We start from the raw sequence: 26,046 nt of genomic DNA, 5'->3' as shown, positions 1-26,046 counted from the left end.
GAAGAACTATACAAGAAAGATCTTAATGTCCCTGATGTCCACGCTGGTGTGATCGCTGACCTTGAGCCAGACATCCTAGAGAGTGAAGTCAAGTGGGCCTTAGGAAGCATTGCTAACAACAAAGCTAGTGGAGATGACAGTATTCCAGCTGAGTTATTTAAAATACTAAAAGACGATGGTGTTAAAGTGCTGCACTCAATATGCCAGCAAGTTTGGAAAACGCAACAGTGGCCACGGGATTGGAAAAGGTCAGTTTATGTTCCAATTCCAAAGAAGGGCAATGCCAAAGAATGCTCAAACTATCGCACAATTGCACTCATTTCACATGCTAGCAAGGTTATGCTCAAAATCCTACAAGCTAGGCTTCAGCAATACATGAACCGAGAACTACCGGATGTACAAGCTGGGTTTCGAAGAGGCAGAGGAACTAGAGATCAAATCGCCAACATTCGCTGGATCATGGAGAAAGCACGAGAGTTCCAGAAAAATATCTACTTCTGCTTCATTGACTATGCAAAAGCCTTTGATTGTGTGGATCACAACAAACTGTGGCAAATTCTTAAAGAGATGGGAGTACCAGACCACCTTACCTGTCTCCTGAGAAATCTGTATGCAGGCCAAGAAGCAACAGTTAGAACCAGTCACGGAACAACCGATTGGTTCAAAATAGGGAAAGGTGTACGACAAGGCTGTATACTGTCACCCTGCTTATTTAACCTATATGCAGAGTACATCATGAGAAATGCCAGGCTGAAAGAATCACAAGCCGGAATTAAGATTGCAGGGAGAATCATCAACAACCTCAGATATGCAGACGATACCACCCTAATGGCAGAAAGTGAAGAAGAACTAAAGAGCCTCTTGATGAGGGTGAAAGAGGAGAGTGCGAAAGCTGGTTTGAAACTCAACATTAAAAAAACTAAGATCATGGCATCTGGACCCATCAATTCCTGGCAAATAGAAGGGGTAGAAATGGAAGCAGTAACAGACTTCATTTATTTGGGCTCCAAGATCACCGCAGATGGAGACTGCAGCCATGAAATTAAAAGACGCTTGCTCCTTGGGAGGAAAGCTATGGCAAGCCTAGATAGCATATTAAAAAGCAGAGACGTCACCTTGCCGACAAAGATCCGCATAGTCAAAGCTATGGTTTTTCCAGTAGTAATGTATGGCTGTGAGAGCTGGACCATAAAGAAGGCCGAGCGCCGAAGAATTGATGCCTTTGAACTGTGGTGCTGGAGAAGACTCTTGAGAGTCCCCTGGACTGCTAGGAGGTCAAACCAGTCAATCTTAAAGGAAATCAACCCTGATTGCTCATTGGAAGGATCGATAATGAAGCTCAAGCTCAGATACTTTGGTCACCTAATGCGAAGAGAGGACTCTTTGGAAAAGACCCTGATGCTGGGAAAGATTGAAGGCAAAAGGAGAAGAGGACGGCAGAGGATGAGATGGTCACTGAAGCAATGAGCATGAAACTGAGCAAACTCAGGGAGGCAGTGAAGGACCGGAAGGCCTGGCGCAGTATGGTTCATGGGGTCACGGAGAGTCGGACACGACTTAACGACTAAACAACAAACAATCTGTGAGCATGATTTCTCAAACACAGTGTGTGGTGACTGCTATTTCTCTGTGTAGTGACCGTAGTTTCTTTGAATCAGCTTTGACTATCAGTAAGTAATTCTTTCTGAGTCTCTGAATCACTCCGAATACAGAGTTGTAGCAAAATGTCCTGAGGAATGTATATGGGTATGATTTATATGTATTTTACTGTTCTCAGTTTCTTCCCAATCAGTAGACAAGACAATTAGTAGTTTAGTCTTGTAAGCAAAGTCAGAACAATTATTCAGAAACACAGGGATTGCTTACAAACCTGGAGGCATATTACCACTTAGCCAAAGGTTTCTGTTTGAAGGTTCGGAAACATAGAAAATGTGGATTTGGGAAGTAGAAAAGCAAATGAAAGAAGAGGGGCGAAAGATTTATATGATCTGAAGAGAAACCAGAGACGAACCCACCACCAATTATAATATTTTATCTTGTTTTGTTTTTACTTTATTTTTAATGTCTTTTTGTTTCCAATTCTGGTCAGTGACCGTAATTAAAAAATAAATATATTTGAAAGAAGAGGGCTTACTGTGAACTTTTAAGAGATGTGCTTAGACTCTTGAAAGTCTGTTACACACTAGTGATAAGTTTCAGCCTAGAGGCTGCGTTATACCAACACAGAATTCTGAAATGGCTAATTATGTGTTGGAAGCATTTTAAAGCCATTGATTTGCACTTGCTATCAATTATAGATTCAAGATTGCTTCAAAATAAGCAATTGTTTTGGGTGCATTTTAGGTACATCTGTTGAAAGAAGATATTAAGGGGATCCAAGAGAAATTTCTTAAGGAAATGGTAAATATAATTACCTTTTCTTTGTACACTCAATTCTGTATTCATTATATAACTTTAAACAAAGTTCTTGTTAAATTATTTTTTAAAATAAAATATGTTTATTTTATTTTTTCACAGCATGAAGAAGAATTGCTTAATGTTCACAAAGGGTTGCAATCACTCTTTATGGGAGAAGATAGAAAATTCTAACATAATTTATAATGTAAATGCAAGGAAATGAAAGACTGTATATATTTATACTACATTATAATGTGACTGACCAGTAAATTTACCACTGGGACATTATTGGTTAGGCATAATTATAAAGAGCAAACAATTTTCATGAAAACTATTTCAGTTGTTATTGTCATTCAGTTTAAGATAAGGATTTTGTTAATGTTTTATTTTTTTTTAAATGACATTATAAAAGCAACTTCAATAAATTGGGGATATCCCTAATATATAATGGCCAACTAATTACAACTGACATTCATAGAACTCAAGTCATAACTAACTTTAGATGACTTGGATCTAATTTATTAAAGGCACTCTAAAATCCAAGTCTGAGTGTTCTGAGAAATTCAGTTTCCTGACTAGTATAGACTTCCAGGGCAGAAATGATGAATGTCTTTCAACTTACAAAGTGATCAAAATGTTTTTTTGGTTTTTTTGTTTGTTTGTTTGTTTGGTTGGTTTTTTTGCAGTTTAGGATATAATGGAGGCCAGACGTCAGTTAAATCCTTAGATGTAATGCTCCTCTTATCCTGCACAATGTCCAGCCACACCACACCTCCTTTTGTAGTTTCCGAGGTTGGGCTTTTAAAGTCTCAGAAATAACTAGGGGGAAGGAGATAATCTGATCAATTCTGTGTTCTCTGGGATACTGTCCTTGAGGGGTTACTCAATAAAACTTAACATATAATGAGTAAATTAGTTATGTGTAGGTGAATCACAAGTAACCTGACCTATTGATTTTATTGAATTTTCTTTAAGCATGAGTAAATCTAAATCCAACACACTGGCTCTTCAGATACATTGGAAATGTTCATAATTTTACCACTAAAAATTGCAATCATATTGTATGTATTAGAAAATCCAGATAGTAATTAGAAATGTTTAGCTATTTAAAAATTTAAAAGGTTTTATGAAGTTTTTTTCAAGTTCTCTGTCATAATAGTTTCAATTGAAATTGCTTATCTAAAAATTATAAATGTATCCTTCAACTGTATTGTAAGTGTACTTTTAAAATTATAGAAAAGTATATTTTTGAAGATTAAAGTATTTTTTTTTACAAAAGGCTGATAAAGAAAAATGGTTAATTTTTTTTCCTCTCTCATTTTGAGGCAGTAATATTAAGAAATCTATATTTGGAGATACATTTCATGTAATGCACAACTCTGAGTAGGTAGTAGAATGATGGCTTAAATGCTTCCTTCTAATGCTAATGTAATTTTGCAGTGATAAATTTTCTACATATTGCATTTTCATAGAAAATCAAATTTTCATGGTCATAATTTCCTACAGTCCTTTCTTCCATGTTGCTGTTTGGTTCGTGAAACATACTTACCATGGAATAGGTACAGTGGTGAAATACATTTCTGAGGAAGTATGTTTAAAAATTGTGCTTTTTCTTTTCATGTTTCATGTTTCTACTGTAATCCCACAATAAGATTTATTTGGATATGTTATGCCAAGAGCGGTCTTACTTGCATTACAGTCTATGATATCTGAATATTGAAGTATATGAGTGCACATGTGCTTCCTCTTTTTCCAGTTTTTCCATGAGATGGCAGGTCAGGTCAGGTCAGGTCATCCATTGATTTAGGGTAAGGTATCATTAGTATGCTGATGATACTCAGTTATATATCTTGTCTCTGAGCTGGGCAAGCAACTCTGTTGTTATGTCCCAATGTCTGGAGTCTGTGAGGGTTTGGATAGGGAGGAACAAGTTAAACAAAACCCTAGCAAGATTGAGTCGCTGTGAGTGTTTGAGCCTCCTGGTGCTGGGGATCCTCCATCTCTGGTCCTAAACTGGGATGGACTACTCTGTTCAAAGCTAGTGCATAATGTGGGGTCCTTCTGGACTCATAGTTCCTACTTGATCAGCTGGTAGAAGCTGTGGCCAGGAGAACCTTCATACAAGTCCATGTTGTGTGCCAGTTATACCCTTTCCTTCTTACAGTCATTTATGCCTTGGTCATCTCATGGATGGACTATTGTAATGTGCTGTACATGAGGTTTCTATTGAAAATCACTTGAAAACTACAGCTTATACAAAATTTAGCAGGATGAGCAGTTTGGTAGATTACCCCATACCCATGTAATACCCATGCTCCATGCAATGCACTAGTTACCAGGTGCCTTCCAGGTGCATTTCAAGGTGCTGCTTGTTGCCTTTAAGCCCTACTTAGCATAAGGCCTAGTTTGAAGGATTGTCTGTCTCCTATGGTTCCGCCTGCCCTATGAGATGTGACAAAGTTGGCAGGCTCCTTGGTCCCATCAATTAAGCAATGTCCTCTAGCAGGACCCAGGAGGTGGGCATCTGCCCTCTTTGAACAGCATCCCTCTGAAGATCTGCATGACCCTCAGCAGAACAGCCTTTGAAGGAGGATTAAAAACATGGCTCTTCCTCTAGGCCTTGGATTAGGGTGATTGGGAGGCCTTTTGTCTGTTTTCTATCTCTGTGGGTGGAGGAGACGGTTGGCTATCATTCTTTTTGGATTACACCATCTTCTGGGGTTTATTTTTTATTTTACTTTTTTATATGTTAAGCCACCCCGAGCTGTTGGATTTGGGTGGCCTAGAAATCTGAAAAATAATTAAATAAACAAGTAAACATTTTTAGGGTAACAAGTTCCCCACGTTGGATTACCAAAACATAATTACTGTATTAGGACTGGTTTTGTCAGGTAGCAGCCTCCTCAGGCTTGAATGGAAGATCCTTGAATCACGCTAGGCCTCTCAAATTTCCATTGATTCTCTATTCTCCCCACTGCCCTGTATGGAATAGGCGTTATTATCAGTGAAATTCTGCTCAAATTTCTCTGAAACTAACCACTTTTCATGCAGTCAGATTATGGTTTCCTGGATCATGTTTTCACACTCCAGCAAATGTACTGTGAACTGGGTACAACCTTTCTTACTAGCAATTATATTCCATTGAAATCAGCATGAAAAGTAAGTCATAAGCAATTTCTGCTCTATTGATTTCAAGTGCACCTAAGTTAAGTTGGACCCAACCCTATCTCTGTAGTTAGAAATAGGGGAAAATATTTTTTTTTGTTTCCATTCTTGTACACCCAAATGTTAACACATAAGAATCTTGCAGCAAAAAGCAGGTTCCTACTAGCTTGAGAACCAGTTTGCAAATTAGAGAAGTCTGCTGCCATTCATAAGGTATCTATATTATGCATCCCAGATCAGGTGGCCCCATAACTACTGCATTAACCATCGAAACTGACACAGGTATTAAATCTGTCTCTCCTGCTGTGATTTACTTCCCCAAATCCAGAAACTGGCTATAGAATTTTTTTTGTGTAACTTGCAATCTAACAAGGATGAGAACTTTAATCAGCTTGATCAGTAGATTAATTAACTTGAGATTCAGAGGATAAATCAAGGAGAGAACCATTTTTTCTCTGAGCATGTAATTTAATGGGCAGGATTGAGAGCTAAGGTATTGTGAATTTCCAAATGAAGGGACTAAACATTAAATATTACCTTTCTTTCAACAATGAGCAGTATTTTTATTTGTTGAAATCTTAACCCTAAGAAATTAATTATATTTTTAAAGGGAGATGTTTATTCAACTCAAAATTCCTCAACTGTTTTACACCCTAAAGCCCAACCTGCAAAACAGACTTTCTGGGATTGCATCCAGTGGGGCTGAGTTGGATGCAATTTACTCTGAAAAATGCTTCTCTTTCTGCAGTTATTTTTATTCCCACTAGGTGGTCCTCGTGAGATTTCATTGAAACCAACTCAATTTGTTGGACAGGACGTCAAGGTAAAGGAGATGAAATTTGGAGGCATTTTTTTCTTATTTTTGTGAGTAATATGAAAATCCACTATGCGCATCTCTAGGTCCTACAACATGGGACGTGGAATTCCTAAACGTGGAAATGCATGTATCCACCAAAAGTCTCACCTCCAACTTCTGCGGCTTTATACACCAAGTTAATGGGTACATCTCTGACACAGCTGGTGGGAAACAAATTCCTTCCATCTTCATTCTTATAAAGATGATTGAGCTGGTCAAAGCGGGTTGGAGCTTGGAGAATAGCTTCACAGAGATCCTTTCATGCAGTAACATGTGCCATAAACTATTTATATATATTGTGGGGCTAGTTTGCTCCAATCATCAGTCAAGGCAGCTTTTCCAATACCTCACAGTGGGATATGAAATGTGGCTACAACACCAGGTAGATTACAGACTTCCAGGTGTGCACAGATTGCCCAATCCAGAACACTAAATCCAAGTCAGGTCATCCTAAAGCAGCTTTCCTAAGTGGGGAACTTTCGGTTGCATGGACCTAACTCCCAGTAATATCAGCAATAGCATGCTGTAAAACTCTGGGAGGTGAAGTCAGCCCATCAGGAGGGTACCCAGATTTGGAAACACTGCTGTAGGGTTGGTCACATATGATGAAGGGGCAAAATTCAGGAAAAAAACCCTACTCTCCAATTGAGCATGGAAAAAACAGACACTTTTGAAGGTTAGCTGCGTCCATGTGAATGAGGCAGACCAAATTTTATAGAAAGCATTTGGGGGGGGGGGGATTTAGCCACATTCTGATTTTTTTTATTTACCTACCTGTAACTTATTTTAGGAGAGAATGTATCAGGCTCCACAGAGAGGTTGGTGAGGAAGGGTTGTGAAAGGGGGGAGTGGGTGGTTAAGGCAAATGGGTAAAATTGTGATGCTTTTTCTGAATGCCTGTAAGTGTTCGGACGGATCTGGATGCACCTGTCAGCTACAAGTTAGACGTGAGCCAGCATTATGATGCAGGTGCTAAAAAAGCAAATGCCTTAGCAGCAGCATAGAATCCAGGTAAAAGGAAGACCAGTTTTGTACACCACCCAGAGGCCACTGGAGTTGGGTGGCCAATACATTTAAATAAATAAATAAATCATTTTTAAAACCTTCTATTCTGCCCTGATCAGACCCTGTTTAGAGTCGTGTGTCCCGTTCTGGGCACCACAATTCAAAAAGAACAGTGAGTAGCAAGTTTAGAGGATAACTACTGAGATGGTGATGAGTCTGAAAACCACGTTTTGTGAGAAATAGTTGAGGGATCTCTACATGTTTTAGTCTGTAGAAGAGATGAGGGGAGATACTGCAATATTTTTTGTCACATAGAAGAGGGAATTATAATGAACTGAGACAAATGGTAAAGCTGAGGACTTTTCTCATCCAGGTGGTATCTCAGTGCACTGAATGAAAGGACCAGTGATTATACAGTTGCAAAATATTCTGATTTGAGGGTTGACTTGTCAATCACTGGATCCAAAGCTTGCTTGCTTGCTTATTTATTTATTTATTAAATTTGTATGCTGCCCATCTCCCCAGCTTCCCCTCCCTCCCCACCCCCTATTACGTTTTATATAAACGATAGAATCTTCCTCCTTTTCTTTTTCTGTCTTCAGCTTTCTTGAAACTGAAAATTAGAATAGGACAGGCAAATGAATATATGTTCCAGATTGTACCTCATCCTCCCATCTCATAGCCTGAATCTTGCCTAAACTGATACACACATCTCTTTCTAATATTTATCTGCATTCTGAAGAATTTCTGAATGATTTTATATATTCTGAAGATACCGTTGCTTCATATTGAGATAATACCTCATTAGGATTTGATCAGCTCTGATTTCAGTTTCAATAAACAGTAGTCTATAGGGATCTTTTCTGCACAAAAGTGGTCCCCAATTAAAATGAATTATGCAAAAGGAAAGCAAACACTCCAGTTCGGTATGTGTGAAACCGCACCACAGGGCCTATTGTTTTAAGAGTAATAGGCCTTTGAAAAACTTTTCAGCATAATCATCTCTCCCAATCTTAGGAATGGGAATTAACTCACACATATAAACTGCAACATATTTACAAATAACATCTTGCATAATACAAAACCAGAATATTTTTAAGCCTGGCATAAACCAGTACTTACATTAATAATTCACTCAAAAGTGCATAGTAGAGAGACAGTGTCAGTCCAGTAGGGAATTTCATTACATGGTATGATTTTACTATGTGTTTTATTCTTTTCTCTGAGATAGTTTTTGATGCCTTATCTCAGGTTTGCACTACTTGTGATCAATCAGATGCTGTCACATGATTATGGTCTATCAAGGCTGGCTGCTTGTTGTTGGTTGATTGATTGATTGATTGATTGATTGATTGATTGATTATGTGCCATCAAGTTTTCAACTCCTAGTGACCACATAGACAGTTTTCCCCATTATGATCTAACCCTAATCTGGTCTTTCAGGTCTTCCAACAGTGAACTGTTTATGAGGATCAGTAATTTCTAGCTGGCTGCTGTATATGCCTCATGAATTGTGTTTGCCTGAATGGGTTAATGGTTGCTTAGGTCTGCATTTTCCATACCACAGTTTTATTCTGATGCTCTCTGAACCCATTTATTTTTTGTCTGCTATGTGGAGCCCTTGTAATTCTTAAGGAAGAAATTAGATATGTATTATACATTCAATTTGCAACATCCCATATTTTTGTCCATTGTATTTACTCTGACAAGACTTATCTAAAAGTATTAGTGGGAAGTCATCTCAGATCATTGAGTGTACAACTGCATTCACCAGATACCCAAGCATATACCCAAACAATTGTGGTTGTTGCTACTGTGGAAACTCTATCGGACATCAGGATTCAGATGAAAAAATGTTCTTTCTTTTACTCATTTACTTCCATAGCTCTTCTGTTAGCAGCTCTTTCTCCATTAAGGTAGGCTATTGTCAAATTTCACATCATACTGTGCAAACAAGCAGATTGCAACAATTTTACGGATACAGATATTCTTCTGCATTTGAATCCTGTGCTTTTGATTAGTGGTAGCCTAAAATAGGTTCTTACTCTTTAAAAATTTGAGTGCTAATTTTCCAGTGCACTACTTCAGCTCCTCAGTTACTACAGTAAAATTGACCCAATACCATCCATTTTTGCAGTCCTACTCTTGAATCTTCTTTCTGGAAAATGGAAGCCCCTAATATAAAACTTGTTTAATTTGAGAGAAAGAAGAAATCAAATCATTTCCCATTTTCCTTCAAACTCTGATCCCTCCCTTCCTAGATATCATAAACCATGGAAGTCTGTGGAATTGTTTCCTGCAGTAAGTAATCATTTAATTAACAAAAAAAAAATGAACAGGAGTCCAAAAAAAAATCAGAGTGTTTTGTTAGACATTATATATATAAAAAAGAAAAGAAACAATATAGTAAATAACTTTGTAGAACATGAACTTAAGTGTTTTGTACAAACTAATTGTGATAAGTTCCAAATGTCTCGTCACCATGATAATACTGAATGATGGTGTGCGCCATGTCCATTATGTCAGAGGCCTTGGAATGGTAGAGCCTGTACATGCACAACATCTCTTTTCCCAAGATATGCAGCAATTCAGTTTAAAACAAGTAGCAAAGGAATGCAGTCATTTCCTTTTGGATAAGTTCAGTATCAGTCATTTTCAGCTCATTCTCCCACACCTCGAGCGTTGCAGCTCCAAGGTGACAGCCTTCCTCTGATAGAGCTTCTTTTTAAATAGGAGCTGCAGAGATCGAATCTGCAGTCTTTCCTGAACTTGAAACATCAGCTTCTCATAGACTGAACCTCAAAGAAAGGCCTTCATATTTTCCCTGATGCATGTTCAGTAGTGGATATCAAAAAAGTAGACAAATTCTTCTCAGAAGAAAATCTCTATGGCCTGTGGAATCTAGAAGTCAAAAGGAAAAGACATAAGTGACTATGGCAATTCTTTAAAAATTCTATCACAAACAACAATTCCATGTAAGAAAGAGCAGTATGCAAGGACCTAAGGATGAGTTAGTTATCTATTGGTAGTCAAACCAAAACTTTATCATCCTCAAAATTTTAAAATTGTTTTGCCCAAGGAGGAACTCTTCCATACTGAATTTTGCTTTTGGTGATACTTGATAACAATTTAAGAATGCCTGGCTTCTGCCCACAGACATGCACCAATTTGATCTGAGTTTCTCAAACTCTTAAATGTTTCACTTGAGCTGAGATCTCCAAATTCACTTCAATTTTCATTTTAGACTGAACTTTGGTAGCAACTCTGATCATGATTATTGCCAATCTTCTTATGCCAAGCAAATATAGTACATAGCATCTGAAGAATTTCAAGATCCTGCAGTGATTAGCCATTTTTTGATAAGTTTTGTTACAGTGAAGAAATTGATCGGTAGGTTATATTCACAAATTGGTTGCAATCAAAAGATCGATGTACATGCTTAAAGGGAATAATTACAGGAACTCCCTTTTGTAATTTTCACTGCTGAACATGATCATATTCATGGGCCTGATCTGAAATTTAAGCAAGCAGTTAGATTTCCTAACCTGTTTTCTTTAATTTCCTCCATATGCAGGTCAAGGTAGACTACTGAATTAGTATTTCTGTGTACACCATAAGTTACCTTTTATTTAAAAATGGTATATGCTCACTCAAATTGTGCTGAACATTTACTGAAAATTTGGCTTTTGGGGGTTGTTGTGGTTGCTGCTATTCTTTTGCATAGTAGCAATGTATTTTTCATTATTTGAACAACTTGGGGCTAGATGCTTAGAAAATTACTAAGTAAACTGATTGTGAGTTTGGGATAAAAAGAGAGAGAGAGGGGGGATAGGTAGATCTAAAGACTATGATATTCAGTGGATGAATAGATACTATCTGGGCAACTGACCTTGTCAAATGCTTGCTTGATGCATGCACCTCCATTTCATTACTTTTGTATTCATTTAGCTCTTTACGAATGGCTGCCTGGAAAATTCAAATAGAAACAAGGTGAATTAATCCTTTAAAACTGGTAAGAAAAGGCATCGCTTTAAAATATAACAGAAATTACATACTATCCTTCTCAATAAAGAATCACAAGCATGTCCAGTTGAACAGTTAGATGAAGTCTGTTCCACATCCATGCCAGTGGGTGGCAATAAAATAATCCCACGAGTGGAGGGTTCCATGAAATAGCTCCTTACAGCTTGTATTTATGCAACATATTTAACTAAATCAGATTGAGGGAATTACCATATGTGAACAGCTAAAAGCAATCAGCAGAGAGTTAGTTCTAGCTGAAAGTAGTTGTGTTGTAAACATAGGCGCAAAAAAAGGTAAACAGATAGGGTTGCTCTCTGTTTTACATCCCCCTACATCCAATAGCATGGGTAAGCCCCCCAGCTCTGTCCATGGGGTTACAGACTTCAGTCTTGCCACCCCAATTTTTTAACTTTCTGAACTTTGTGGTTCAAAAGCAATTGGCAGCCGCACTTGTGGTGGCTGTCAGGCGATCAAAGATGATCAATCCCTGATTATGTGAGGCATGAGTGATCCTACACTGCCGGTACTCGGGTTAAGTATTTCTCCCAAGATATTCAATCAGCTTTGTTGTGCAAACATATCACAGAATCTTCACCCATGAAGAGAAAATGCCTCCCATATTGCTGCTGTCAAGTGTGAACCAATCCATGACAAAATGTGCTAGTGGCTATGTGTAAGCTTTGAACCAAATATATAAACTTTCCATTCTGCAAGTGCCACAAGCCCATGGTGATAACTTGGTTTACAATTTTCCAGTCTGAATAATGAACTGTCTCCTACTTTAAAGTTATGCAGCACAAGGTCCCTTTGCTACCAATTAACTAGCTTGGTTAAAAATGCAATAAAATGCTATAAATAAATAAATAATCGTGCCATCAGTATGTAGGGAGAAACAATGTAAAAAGAATCATGAATTGCAGCACCACCCCTTACCGTGAAAAATAAAGATCAATATGTCTTTCTTTGGACCTATCTCCAACTTGATGGCACATAATCAAAATGTGCAAATACGTTCTCAGGTGGCCTGTTGTACTATTACATGAATAGCAAAGCCCTTTCATTTCAACACATTGAAGGGAAACCTATTTCAAAGATTCCTCTCACTTCTCAATGTAATCACAGTATCTTGCAAATACACAATGTCATGAAGCACCACCTACTCAAACTATAGGAGAAAACAATAAGGCACAGGAACCAATGACTCTCAACCTCCCAAAAATGCTGGGGACAAAAACCTGTAGAGAAACTCAGTGGGGATATGCATCCAGTGGTATCACAATAAGGTGCCTTATTTTTTGTTTCCTCTGATGAAAAAACTTTCTAATGATGAGAATGATATGGCTGAGTCATTTGTTGATATGGGTGGCCATACACATTGAATAAATAAATAAGGGGAGTCTGACTGTGGAACCAGCAACCCAGATTGGTGGTGAGTTTCCTTCACAGGATGCGTTCAAGTACAGGCTAGACAGGTATCTGTTGGGGATGTTTTAATTTGGACGTATGTTCTGAGGAGGGAGGTTGAACTCAATAGCCTAAATAGCTTCTGACAACTCTATGTTTCTGTGGGTTCGGTTTAACATGTAGGGTATCATCAAGAGAGGGGTTGCACATTACACCCTTGGTAGGCGTATGTCCTTCAAAAGAAACACAGCAGTACCTTATCTGCTGCTGAAAGCCTCGTCCATGGCTTGTCTGCTCGTCGGTCATAGTCCTGTGCTTTTGCCACTTCCACATAATCGCTGAATCGAATGAGGATTTTTCTGTCTCTTAATTCATCAACTGTAGGTCGTTGATTAAGCTTTGGGAGGAAAAATTCATGAAATCTGAGAGCTGTAAAGAGACTTGGATGGAGAATATTAACTGAAATGCTTAGATTTCCTTTCTGCTAATTCTGTTTGGAACACATTTAGGAATATAAGAAAAACAACATGCAAAAGGTATTTGTCTTGGAAACACTTGGGCATTCATGACCAAAATTTAGAGTATGACATCCCTCAGGCTACTTTAGAATTGCTCTCTTGTAACTGTAGGTACCTCCTAAGGAACTTCTTTTTCTTTGTCATGTTGTATTCAGCTTGAAAAGTTCTCTGCTTTTGAAGTACTCTTCTTAACATTACATTAGGTACATAATTTCTCAATTAAGTTGTGAGTTCCCAACTTACAACTTAACAAGAACAGGTCCATGTGTAGAATGTAACACAAGCAGTTCTGGATGCTCCAAATAGTTCTAATTTAGGATTGCTTCATGCAGCTCTTTTTTTCCTGTTGTGAGATAAGTTGCTTTGTTGGAAAAGGTTCTTGTTTCCATTCAGTTGTTTCCATTACTCCAGTCATGGCTGACATAAGCAGTACCCTAACAAGCTCTGGACTAGATCTTTACACCTTCAAAGGAAACTTGCTTGTGAAAAATGATTTCTCCATAGAGATTACTGGCATTAGGAAGTTGGAAGGTTCCTGAATGTATCAATTTGACCATTATGTGACACAGAATGATGCACTAGAAGGGCTGTAGGTCTAGTCTCACAGAGCATTTCTCTCATTCTGATGGACATGCATCGCAAAGTGAATGCCATGCATTGTCATTTCATTGCTTTGTGCTGCATGTATATTTAAACATATGTGGGTGGCACTCTGTAAGTGCCATTTTTATGGATAAACAATGTGGGTATAGGATAGGTGATGTGATTTTCACAGATCAGTGTCTTATCTTTCTTGCACGTAACAATGCATTCCAATGTGTTCTTGGCTCTGGATGACAAAGCATCCCATGAAACTCTGTAGTGAGCAGCCTCCAGATACTTGTAGGAGCTAGGCATGCCAAAAATTGTAACAGCCATCTTCAATGTTCTTCTTACAATCTTTCCTCTTTCTGCTGCCAACTTGCTTGCTCAGCTTCTGGCAGCAGAGAGAGAGAGAAAGTGAGTGCTCAGAACTAGGGCCATGCACATCTTTGAAAGGATTCTTCACTTCCATGAAGCTTCATCCAAAGACTCCCTTCAGGTTGGTTTGCAGATCAAGAAGGACCCTTCATTTGTAAGCATGAAGCAACCATGTTGCTTCACATTGCCCTGCTCTGCAACCCGTCTCAGTCTTTTCTGTCAGAGCTAACACCGCAGGAAAAGGCTGAGAGGAGTCTTCTGTCACAGCAGTGGAGGAAGGTCTTCCTGGCTGGGCAGCCCCAGTGCAGGCTAAATTGCAAACAATGCACTGAAGACACCCAACTTGGAAGTACTTGAGCCAGTGTGGAGGAAGGAGCCTCTTCCCACAGCACTGACTCAAAGTCGTTCAAAGTAATGTAACTGAGTTGCATTCCCTTCATGGTGTACTTCTGTTTGTCAGTGCAAATGTAAGTTACTTTCCACAGGCCTAGCTGAAATCTGTACTGTCCACAATCACTTGGGAGGTTCTTACTAAAGGATTATTCAGACATTCCCTCCCTCAAGGAATAAATAGAGGGAGCAGGTAATGGGTTGATAGACACTTCCTGATAACCAGCAGGTTTATTGGCTGCAATCATTTCCTATAACCAAACAGTCAATAATTGTGAAGTTCGCTGTGAACAGGACCAGTTCAAGAATGGATGCCCAAGAAGAAAGATTCACACAATGTATATCTGTTGCCAGGAGATATAATGCCACTTTCCACTCATGTAGTCACTCAATACCTGGGAGTGTTTGAATATCCTTCATGGGGAACCCCAATTATTTGCTCCCAAATGAAATGGCAGAAAGCGTCATTCTCATCTGTGTTTTCTATGTATAGAGTTTAAAGGTACATTGAGAGAGAGACTTATAGGAGCGTTTATAGTTTATTTTTAATACCAGCCTATATTTAGAATTTCCACAAAAGATTTGTGCATTACCTTGGGGAATGAATGAGTGAGTGAGTGAATGAATGAATCCCTGAGAATTGTCCTTGGGCAGTACTTCTTGTTACTGGCATGGAGGGGTTTAATGTGGCTGATTATCAGAAACCTTTGGCTCAACATTAATTCCAGTTGCTTGTATTAGGATGCAGTATCTTGTAAATAAATGCCCAACCTCATTTTTAACTGTGTGTATTGAGTTTTTGGTGGGAGGACTCAGCAGACCTAGCAAGATATTAATAGCGAGGAGGAGGATTGCAAAATCCTTGCCTTCCATTCAATTTGTGTGCAATACAGTTTGTGTGCAACATGTTTATGTGTGATACAGTAGGAATCTTCCTCAATTATAAAGTTGTGATACATTCAACGTATATTCCAACTGTACCTCAGTTCAAGCTGATCAATATGATCCCTTTACTGTTTCATAGACTCACAGAACTTGTAGACTTAAGAGATAACTTTATAGGTCATCTCATCCAGCCCCCCTTCTCAGGATAGTCATTCATCAAACTATTCCTGACAAATTAACCATCCAGCCCTATCTGAAAACCTAAGGAGAGATGGAACCTGCCACTGTTCTAGATAAACCATTCTACTGCTTAAAAGTTCTTAAAGTCGGGAAATTCCTCTTACTATTCAACATAAATCCTTTTTTTTTTATTTCAACCCATTGAAATTAATGAGTTGCTCTTTGTTTCCACAGAAAACAGGTCAATGCCCTCTTTCATAGCCTTTTACATATATCTTAGTCATCTAATTTGCAAGCTAAACAGGCGTAACCCTTCATAAGACTTGGTTTCCAGTTTCCTTAGTATTGTGGTAGGTCTCCTCTGAACTAACTCCGTATCCCTTTGAAAGGGTAATGCCACAATTGGACACAATATTCCAAGTGTTGTCTAACTAGTATAGAGTACTGTGGAAATATTACCTCCTGTGATTTGAATGCAATATATCTGTTAAAGTAGACTAAGACTGCACTGGCCCTTTTAGCTGCTGCATCACATCACTTTCTCATATTCAGCTGATGATCCAGTAAAATTCCAAGATCTTTCTCACACATTCTACTGCCCAGCCAGGTCCCCCAGTTCTGTATCTATCTGTTTAATTTTTCTGATCCAGAGAACCTTACACTTGTCACAGTTGAACCTTACCCTGTTGGCTTTGGTTTAATGGTCAAGCCTATCATAGTAAGTTTGAATCATGGATTTGTCTTCTGAGGTATTAGCCAACTTGCCCATTTTGTATTAAGCTACATACAAATGGTAGGTCATTGTCCAGCAAAGGGTAGGATTTAATTATGCCTATTCATGGACTGTATCCAAGGTCTCATATAATTTTCTCAAAGGTGTTATTGGAGGGGAGAAAATGTTGCAGGACCCCACCCAGAAGCAACTTCTCACTGCTAGTCAGGATCCAGTAGTTCAGATAGCATTGGTGAGTAAATCTGTTTGGCTGCAGTAGCATCATATTAACTATGTGCTAAATATTTGGTCAAGACAGAGAACATGTAAAGGTACCTTACCTTTCTTGTCAGCCTCTGCTTGATCTCTCTCCTTTCCTCTTGTTCTGTTTGATCATTCCTTTCTGCAGAAAATATGAAGAGAGAGATGACTTTCCTCATCAAGACCAACTTTGCTGCCCTCTCTTTTTCACCACCAGCTCTCTACACAGCTCAATTTGCTTGGGATTCTGCCAGAAGCATCACACACTCCTTAGCGTGAGGGTTACGTGGATGCCAGTGTCAGCTCTCCTTGCTGGTGGCCAATTAAACTGGACTTCAACAAACGTGCAAGAGCCAATCCCGTTCTTCCATCAGGACAATGAGGAGTGTTTTCAGAGGGAAAATCGATAGACTTTTAGAAGTCTAAATGATCGTTTTGTGATGCCACATCTCTGTCTGAGTCATCCGTGCTGCCCTTACGAGCTGGAACATTGTAGAGCAGCTGCTTCAGGGAACACACGTTCCTTGTACACTTACTCTGCTAGGCTCCTGTAATTTTGTTGATTAATTTATAACAATAGCCAGCAATCAACTCCCACGCATTCCTTTGCCTTCTAATATTCTGAGGATGCCAATCTTATTATAGATTCCTCATACATTTGGCAGAGAGGGGGAAGGAGGGATTCCTTTTCTATAAAATAAATAGTGTCTTAAAGAGATACTCTCTTCTACTGTAAATCCCTTCCCGTTTATATACCGAAACTATTAGTATTCATGCTTGATCATTCTCACACAGTGGGGCTAAAAATAAGCACAGCTGCAGCTGTTGTAATACTGTGTGAAATATATTCTTAGTCTTCAGATATGAGTTAATGGATTTTCTATATCCAGGGCTGCCTGTTGCTAAATTAAGATGTGCACGTGTGACCTGAAAGAAGCAGGGCTTCTTTTAACCGTTTTAGGGTGGAAGGAAGGAAGGAAGGAAGGAAGGAAGATTGTGGAACAAACTTGCATTGTATGTTGTCGCACCAGCCCCACTAGAGGGCATTTTCTGCATTAAATCAAAAGCACGATTTTTGCATCCATCAATTGGTTAACCAGCATTAAAAATGGTGCTTGAAGGGGGGAAAAAAGGGGAAGGTATTTTTAGAGTCCAGATCTCTATATTTGCTACCTCCCAAACTCTCTGAACAGAGGCAGCCACGTGGTGCTATTTATGGAAGGAAGGATAGTAGCTGTTTTCAGACACGTCGTAACTGGAGAGAGACTGAAATCTTTGCAGACTTGACAATGAGCAGCTGAAGCTCAGCCTGGAATATGAATTAGAGGCTTCAGCAAAGATGTGGTTTCTGCTTAGGTAGCCTCAGATACATTTTTAAAAAGCAGAAACATATGCCACCAGTGAGGAAAAGATTATAAAATGGTAGCAGCATATCTTCAGGGCATCATATGCTACCTATTAATTGCATTTGAGAAAGAATGAATAGGACTCAGATTTTATTTCCAAAAAATGTTTCAGAATGCACGTCGACCCCATTGTAGCACTGATCTACAACTTTTCACATCAGCTGCAAAGGACAAGAGCACAGTCCTAGGAAAAGAAGTAGCTGCTTTAAAGAGTTGCAGACAGGTGCTACATTCATGCTCTGGCATTCACTAAAGTACCTTTTTGGACATTATTTGCTTTTTTCCCCCCTTTGTTAGATTTATATCCTGCATTTTGTTCAAGAGCTCAAGGCAGTGAAAATAGTGTTCTCTCCTCCCATTTTATTGCCACAACAAAAGCCCTGTAGGCTGAGCTGAGGGTCTCAGGCCCAAAGTCACCCAGGGAGCTTCTGTGGCTGAGGGTGGACTTCAACCAGGGTCTCCCTGGTGTCAGACTAACCACACTTGCTCTCGAATGTAAAGGCTGCACAGCCTTAACAATTAATTTCTAATTTAGCCAGAAGTGCTGGTTATATACAGGAGGAGGAGGGAATAAGGGATAGAGTAGGAAAGGAAATCACTACCTCAGCTGTTATAAAAAAAACTGTCAAGAAAGCAGTCTTAATTTTGCATAATGGGAATATTCATGAGTCTCCTGAATTAACATTGACTACTAATCACAGATGTGTATGAACTGCTTGAAAATGCTGAGGGAATTACAGTACACACTTGGTAGCCACCCCTTTTAGGATTTTCAGTGTCCAAGATCTAGAAACTCCCCCTCAAAAAAAGCAGACATTGAGTAACACTACCTTTATTGTAAGGTTACAGTAACAGAATCTTGCAAGTCTGAAAGCACTTCTTCCCTCCCTTGTCTTTACTTTCCAGAGAACTAGGGAGGGTCCCTTCCATGCCCCATTCCTTCTGTGGGCTGAGATATTTTTTTCTCTGACTGTTGCCCTGGCTGCAGCTTTTCCCCCTGTCTCCCAAGGTTATTCTCACAGCCGATTTCACCATATGGGCTACATCAACCAGGGGATATCCACAGTAGCAACAGTACCTTTGAAACCCCAAGATTTTCCTGGGTGTTTTCTGTAAGGAAGAGAGCCTGGTTTAGTTTTGCTTTCCTCCTGGGTGCTACTGCGTGCCCCGCCAGGCTTATTCTACTTATTGTTTCAGTGTTGTAGCTAATTTAGAAACCTTGTCAAGAGCAAGGGTGTAAATTACACTCATACATTTGGCACTTTAGAGCTGAAGGAGTTGTCTCATTAAGATGACAGGCCTGCAGCCAGATACTTAATTATTAATAGGTGGAAGAGCAAGCTGCTATTACAGAGCTCATTCATTTTTGTGGCAGTGGTGTAACTTTATGATACTATAAATCCCTCTTGTACTGCACAATTTGGTCACATTGCGCCTTCAGGGAAGACCAAATGGTGAGCCCATGTCCCAAGGGCAAGAAGAAGCAGACCTTGTGGATGAGTGATGGCTTCTTCTCTGGGGCTGTATCTCATGCCATCTAGGTGATGTGGGATGGACACATGGTGGACTACTCTCACACAAGTAACACACCTTCTTGGTAGTGGGAGTGGCATTGTATGATGACATGGAAACCTGCTGAATTTGCTAAAGCCATTAAGTTGATTTACTATGGCTGTGCAGCAATTTGGATTTGATTCCCCCAAAATGTTTTGGAGCACCCAGGAGTGTAAATATAATACCTGTGTGACCTCCTTAAAGCACTCATGGTTTGGTTTCCTGCCTGGACTACCTCGAAGAGCTGACATATGGTGAAATGGAAGGCACTCCTTCTAAAGGGGGCTTCAGATCTGGAAATCATCAGGTGGAACAGTATTTGTCATCCAGGACAATAATACTAATTAGAAGGGTCTTCTCAGCCAGTATGACGCTGGAACAGACACTCTCCAGTTGGGAGCATTAAGGCAAAAGGAACTAAGAATGTTGGCTGTGTGTTTCTAGGAAACCAGGACTGGAGTAGCCTTGAAAATTTTGGCCTTTTGGGGGCAAAACAAAGTAATGTTTCAGGCCTGTTAGCTGGAGTAAGAGAAGGCTGGTCTCATAGTGACAAATACTAGCTTTCATTATCTTACCGTTACAGCAGTAAAAATAATTGTCTGTAAAGCTTACTATGGTTTTTTATTTTACTTATTTATCATATTTATATGCTGCCCATCTCACAGAAACTTGATTGATGATGATTGACTTCTTGTAAACCTATAAATGTTCTTCTTGAGAAAAGCAGCACCAAGCTTTTTTGACAGAATGCTTGGTGAGGCGAAAGGTTGAGAATCATTAAACTAAAACCTAATCCTGAGAGTTATTTCAGGAATGGGGGTTTGTCTACTTAAAACCCTGGGTCATTGACTAGAACAGACAGAAAAATAGTGGAGAAAAAAAATTACACTGACCTAGGATGCTGAGAAAAGGAAGTGGTATGTGTGTGTGTGTGGGGGGGGGGTACTTCATATGACCTGGACATTTCAGACATTTAAAAAAGACCATTTGATATACAGTAGCAGACAGAATGTATGAGTCAGTGACATCAAGCTGATATTTAAACCTATTTGGGCCATTATATATCTCTGTCTTCCATGCTCTGCAAGAGGCATTCTCTGCTTTTGTGTGTTACCACGACCACTGCTGCTTAGCGGTGGAAACCACAAAGTGCCTTCTGCACCATTGCATGGGCTGCAACGTATCAATGAGAAGAGTTCTCCATTGAAAGCATTCAAAAGCAAGTGCTCCAAGACCCATGCTGCCATTCTCCCTGGTGCACTTTGAATTAGGCTGACAGGTTAATGCCTCTGGTATTTCTCACTAAGCCATTGTTATTGTTCTGGAACAGTTGTGAGGGAGACCTGTGCAAGGTGGATGGGTGGATAGGTGAGGTCAGTCTTGCATGAGAGATTAATCATGCGGCCTATAGTCAGAAGCATTTTCACATTTATTTGCTGGAAATGCTGGTGTAACTTTCTGGCACAGCCAGCAACGCATTATGCTTTCTGGGAGTATGCTGATGTGGCTGCTAATGTACTTCATGTTTAAGACTTAAAAATGTTCTTGACTATCAGCAGACCCAGAGCATCCAATATGATTATGTTACAGACCATGGGCTTAAGCAACCCTGTCTGGAGACTATCATCTATCATGATAGATGATAGATAGAGATGGATGTTTTAAATCCCATATTTAAAACATCCATCTCTATCTATCTGTCTATCATCTATCCATCCATCCACCCATCCATCCAATGGTTTCTATCTTCCCCTCCTCACCAGTAATTTTTGGCCTCAACTCTCATGCGTGGGACTGCATTAGGGTAGATTTCAGTCATGCTTAAAGAACAATCACTGCATTGCTACCTGTCCAGAAACATCTTCCACATCCTGAAAGGAAAAAAACCCAAAAACCTATGGAATAATTTTAGCCCTGTTTTAAAGGCTGAATGAAGATACCCCGATTTAGCTATTCTGTAATATCTCCCTGCAGTTTGCTGTAACCTACTACTGCTTGTTCTAATTCTAGCCAACTGGCTTATATGGACTAGAGAACCAAACAGGTACTGAAGATCTCTAGGGGAAGACTAGACTACTGGCTGGGGTGCTGCAGGATCTTAATTACCAGTATGGAATGCTGGTTAATTTCTAGGAAGTTGCAGAGGAATAATCCACCCAACATGTTGCTGAGGAGGCCCCAGAGATGATTTTGCTTCGGTCCCCCTTTGGCTGAGCTTGGTGGGAGGAACCTGAGCAAGATGCAGAAGCAACTCAGCCACATGCCAGTTCTTTTGTGTGAACAATTCCAAACTATAAATTCATGAAGAAATAGACCAATTACAAAAATGGCTTATGAATACACACGCACACATATATAATGTTGAAAAATGAAAAAAAAAGCATAACATTTCTTTTCTCATAGATCAAGTGTTCTAGCACTCAGGAGCTTCTTACCTGCTAACATTACTACATAAGCAGCAAGACAAAACACTGACAGCTCAACATTCATATGCAATGCAAGGGAAGACTCTTCCATGCTCACACAACATTAAATTGTGTTATTGCGCTGGCTTATGAAAGGAAGCTATGGGCTGCTATTATGGCTTTCCAAAAGGTTTGTTCACACAAATGCAGCCAATCACAAAAGCAAAACCTTGCCCTCTGGTCTCTGGCTGGTCTACAATCATCTTCCTGATTCACAAACATACAGGAGATACTGTATTGCCTATCAGCTTGCCATCAAACCTAGTTCAAGCCTCTGTGAAAATAACCTTCAGGCAAAAGCACTCCCCAGCCCTGCTTGTGGATGTCTTTGTAGAGATAACTTCTTGAACAGCTTTCAACATGCCTTCTTGAAGTATATGCAGGGCCATCTGCTTTGTGGCATGTCTGGCACACAGAGATTGGAACTTTCACTTGAAAGACCGAAGTAAATTAAATCCATCAGGCATTTTCCCACAGGAGTAAATCCAGGGGAAACCCAGTTGAGCACCAGCCACTTTGCCTGTAAGTGATATCCCAGAATGTTCATCCAGTGTGGAGGATGGTCCTTTTTTTATTCTGCTCATCTTGATGTCAGCTCAGGCTACGCCCTTGGCTTCACTGCCTGAGCTCAGCTCATTATAACAAGAGTATTGGATGTGAGATGAAAGCTCCTTCTGGTTCTGCAAGGCCACCCCTACACAGGAGGTGGGGTATACCCATGTTTTGTCTTGCTGAAAGCAGCTTGTGTGATAATAAAAGGATAACACATGGGATATCAAACTCTTATAAAAAGCACATTTGCCTTTTCACATTTGCTCACTGGGTTAGATATCAGTTGCACACATCTCTGCATAGAGATATTTGCATAGCCAACTGTGAAGATCCCCAACATTTTTGTTGGGGGAGGGGGAGATAAGGTGACTATACATCACTATCACCTTTGCCTGTCCCAAATTTCCTTCCTGCCTTCCTACCTTCTTTGGTATCTTGCCTTTCTTCACAAACTCAAGTTGATATACACAGTACTCCCTCTTCCAATTTTATCCTACAGTAACAATCCTGTGAGATATGTTAGCTAAGAAGGAGTGTCGCTATCCCCACAGCATACTTCAGCTGCTTATTGAATTGATCCATTTTTGTGATTTGCCCAGTAAACTAGGCCAGGAAACCAATGTGCCTGCCCAACACATTAAGACATTAAAAAAGGCTAACAATGAACAACTTTAGCATGAATGTAACCTGATCTGACCTGTTTAAGCATGTTGTGTGAGTGCAGCCAGTGGCCATTTCAGAGTTATCCAGTTCTTGAATCTGAGTCTCCCAGACTTACTCCAACATCTAGCCATGGTTATCCCCATGGCCTCTTTGCTACACTTTGAATGCACAAATTCATGCCATAGTTGACTGCCCATCATGATAATTTATGGAGCACAGGAAGCCCATATGGCTGAAGTGAGTCTACATGTATGCACATATTTGCACATGCATGCACACCTTAACATAATTTTTTCTCGGTCTAGATGGGTCAAGACTGCAACAGATTTGAATTCTGGAAGCTGGAGATCCATCTGGAGAGAATCAGTTTGGGGAAAGACTACTTTAAAAAAGGCACCCTCAGCTTCTGAGATTTCAGAATGACTTTTCTTAACCCTTTGAAAAACTTGATGGAGTAGGCTTATTCTATTTCAGTCCCTATATTGCAAATAAGGGGATTGAGGAGATGAGGAAGTGGCTGTCTGAATCCATTGCACAAGGCTATGGCAGAGAAGAGATGCCAACCAGGCAGTTGCAGTGAACTCAGCAATGGGCTTTCGCCAAATCACGCCCAGCTCAATCTGATGTAAGTTCATGCAGAAGAAAGGCCCGCTTGAATCCAAAGAAGTTGTCTGTAAGAAATTGTCTTCAGGATTGCAGTCGACCTTACTCTTGTACTGTAAAATATCTGTGGCTTGTTCTCTCTGTCTTGGAGATGAAGGGAATTGCATCTGCCTTAATCTTTTGATAGCATATGAAAAGCATAAATTTTTCATTTATGAAAAGCATAAATCAGATGACTCACTTACTGGCTGCATTTCTTAACCTGGATACTAAATCAGCCCATTTTCCTGAATTTGTAAATACATTGAGCCATATAGAATGAAATAAGCAGAGCTCCCCCCCTCCCAAGTTTAACATAATGTGTGAATGCAGCTGCTAGGTTTTTACCACTTAACCTGATTGAGAGTGCTGTGTGAAAAAAGGCACTAAAAACATTAGAAAATGTTCAGTGACTCTATAGTTGACTGGTGTTGACTAGAACAGATCATGTCTGAAGCCCTGAGAAAACTTCAGTTAGTGAAATAGGATAGAGTGGGTGATATAAAGTTGGATGAAAACTGATGGCATTGCTGCAGAACTTACATAGTTATGGCACAGAAATTTACCTCTTAATGGCTTAATTAAAATTTGTGTTGCCATAGTGAGGATAGAGCATTCTGCAAGTAATCTGATCACTCTTCTGCCTGGAAACAACACACTGCACTTTTAATAGTAAGAACTTGCAATTTGTGGTCAGCTTTAATTTTCCTTCTTAAAATACATACATACAATCTAAATTTCGTTCCTGGTACACTAAGTCAGAAGCTAATAAATTCAGACCCAGCTCCAAAACTCTGCCACAGACTCAGCAAGGGTCCTCATACAAGTGACTTTTCACTTAGCCTCAGTATTCAACAAGCAAAATGGGAGTAATAGTGACACAGTGCACATGACTCTTCTGAAAGCAAAAAGAATGAAGAATTCAGCACACTTTAGATATTACTGTATGCTGTGGTCTTGGTCGATTTTCTTAAATGACTGCAGAGTTATTCTAAGAATAAATATTATTTTCTGAGTCCAACAACCGCCTATAAATTTAGACGAGAGAAAGTTTCTGCTTATTTATCTTGCATAGAGCTAGAAGCAGATCTTCTGCTGGTTGAGGACACGCAATATAAACACACAAAACAACTAAACATTTCAATTTGCTCGGCAGAGAAAGCATTCCAATACTCACGTTTCAAGATATTTCGTCTTTCAAGCTCTTCAACAGCTGGTCTTTGGCTCAATCGCCTGCGAAAGAAAATCAAGATGACGTTTTGTACCATTGTCTCTTTGATTTGGGTTTGTCAGATTTTTTTTCTGTTGTCCAAGTCCGGTTTTGTCCTGAGACCAATCAGAGTTGGCTTTGGAGTTAGGTCATGAGCAGGAATCAAAGGCGCACAGTCTGCCCTTAAAGACCTTTCGCTTTTCCATCCCAAAGACAAGAAAGAAAGTTCTTTGCTAAACAGAGGACAGTCCTGTTTCTGTAGTTGGCTTCACTAACACATATTTTTCCCTGACTCTTGGCAGAAAGAAAGAAAAAAAAACTGGGAATGTGGCATCAAGAATCAGGAGGAACTTCTATTTATGTTTTTTTTTAAATAAAATAAAAATAAATAAAAATAGATTTCCTGCAAGTCTTGCCTGTAGTTTGTTGCTTCCTTATCTAGTATCACCAGTGAGATAAGTCATGACAGCATTTCTGTTTGGCAGAAAATAATTCGGATTGTGTGAGCAGGTGGTTCCTTGATCAAAAATGTGACAGCGTTGCCTGCTAACGCGCTGCATATAATAGCTCTGTGTGTGTGTGTGTGTGTGTAGCAGCTCACAGCATCACGAAGCATCTACTTGGGTTGTAATGCCTCCCCTTTTTACTAGAGCCTCTGGATTGACTCTGCAGGATCAGATGATCGCAGGCACAGTGATTGGATCCTGCATCCCAAAGGAGACTTTCCCCGAGAGAGATGCTGTGTAATATCTATCCTGAAATCTCACAAGGCGATCATCTGTCCCTGCACAGGCTTTT

The 26,046-nt window shown here is 39.6% G+C and overlaps 2 protein-coding genes across 2 annotated transcripts in view; one reads left to right on the top strand and one right to left on the bottom strand.

Annotated features, from left to right (window-relative positions):
- The window catches only part of SYCP2 (synaptonemal complex protein 2), a 60,010-nt gene extending 56,471 nt beyond the window's left edge, over positions 1–3,539 (top strand). Inside the window, exons 39-40 of the mRNA XM_088154132.1 lie at positions 2,344–2,400; positions 2,518–3,539. Of these exons, the coding sequence (XP_088010258.1) occupies positions 2,344–2,400; positions 2,518–2,589 (129 nt within the window). The 3' untranslated portion in view covers positions 2,590–3,539. The remainder of the gene's footprint in view (positions 1–2,343; positions 2,401–2,517) is intronic.
- A 6,138-nt stretch (positions 3,540–9,677) lies between these two features.
- Positions 9,678–26,046, bottom strand: part of PHACTR3 (phosphatase and actin regulator 3) — a 161,199-nt gene continuing 144,830 nt past the window's right edge. The window contains exons 9-13 of the mRNA XM_088153987.1: positions 25,216–25,271; positions 16,837–16,898; positions 13,107–13,247; positions 11,313–11,389; positions 9,678–10,324 (exon numbers count right to left, since the gene is read on the bottom strand). Coding sequence (XP_088010113.1) covers positions 10,309–10,324; positions 11,313–11,389; positions 13,107–13,247; positions 16,837–16,898; positions 25,216–25,271 — 352 coding nt within the window. The 3' untranslated portion in view covers positions 9,678–10,308. The remainder of the gene's footprint in view (positions 10,325–11,312; positions 11,390–13,106; positions 13,248–16,836; positions 16,899–25,215; positions 25,272–26,046) is intronic.

Source organism: Python bivittatus, unplaced genomic scaffold, assembly GCF_059951505.1.
Source record: "Python bivittatus isolate LINGU-HERP-01145 unplaced genomic scaffold, Pbiv_v1 ctg000700_np1212, whole genome shotgun sequence".
Lineage (NCBI taxonomy): Eukaryota > Metazoa > Chordata > Lepidosauria > Squamata > Pythonidae > Python > Python bivittatus.
This window is presented reverse-complemented; position numbering and strand designations above follow the sequence as displayed.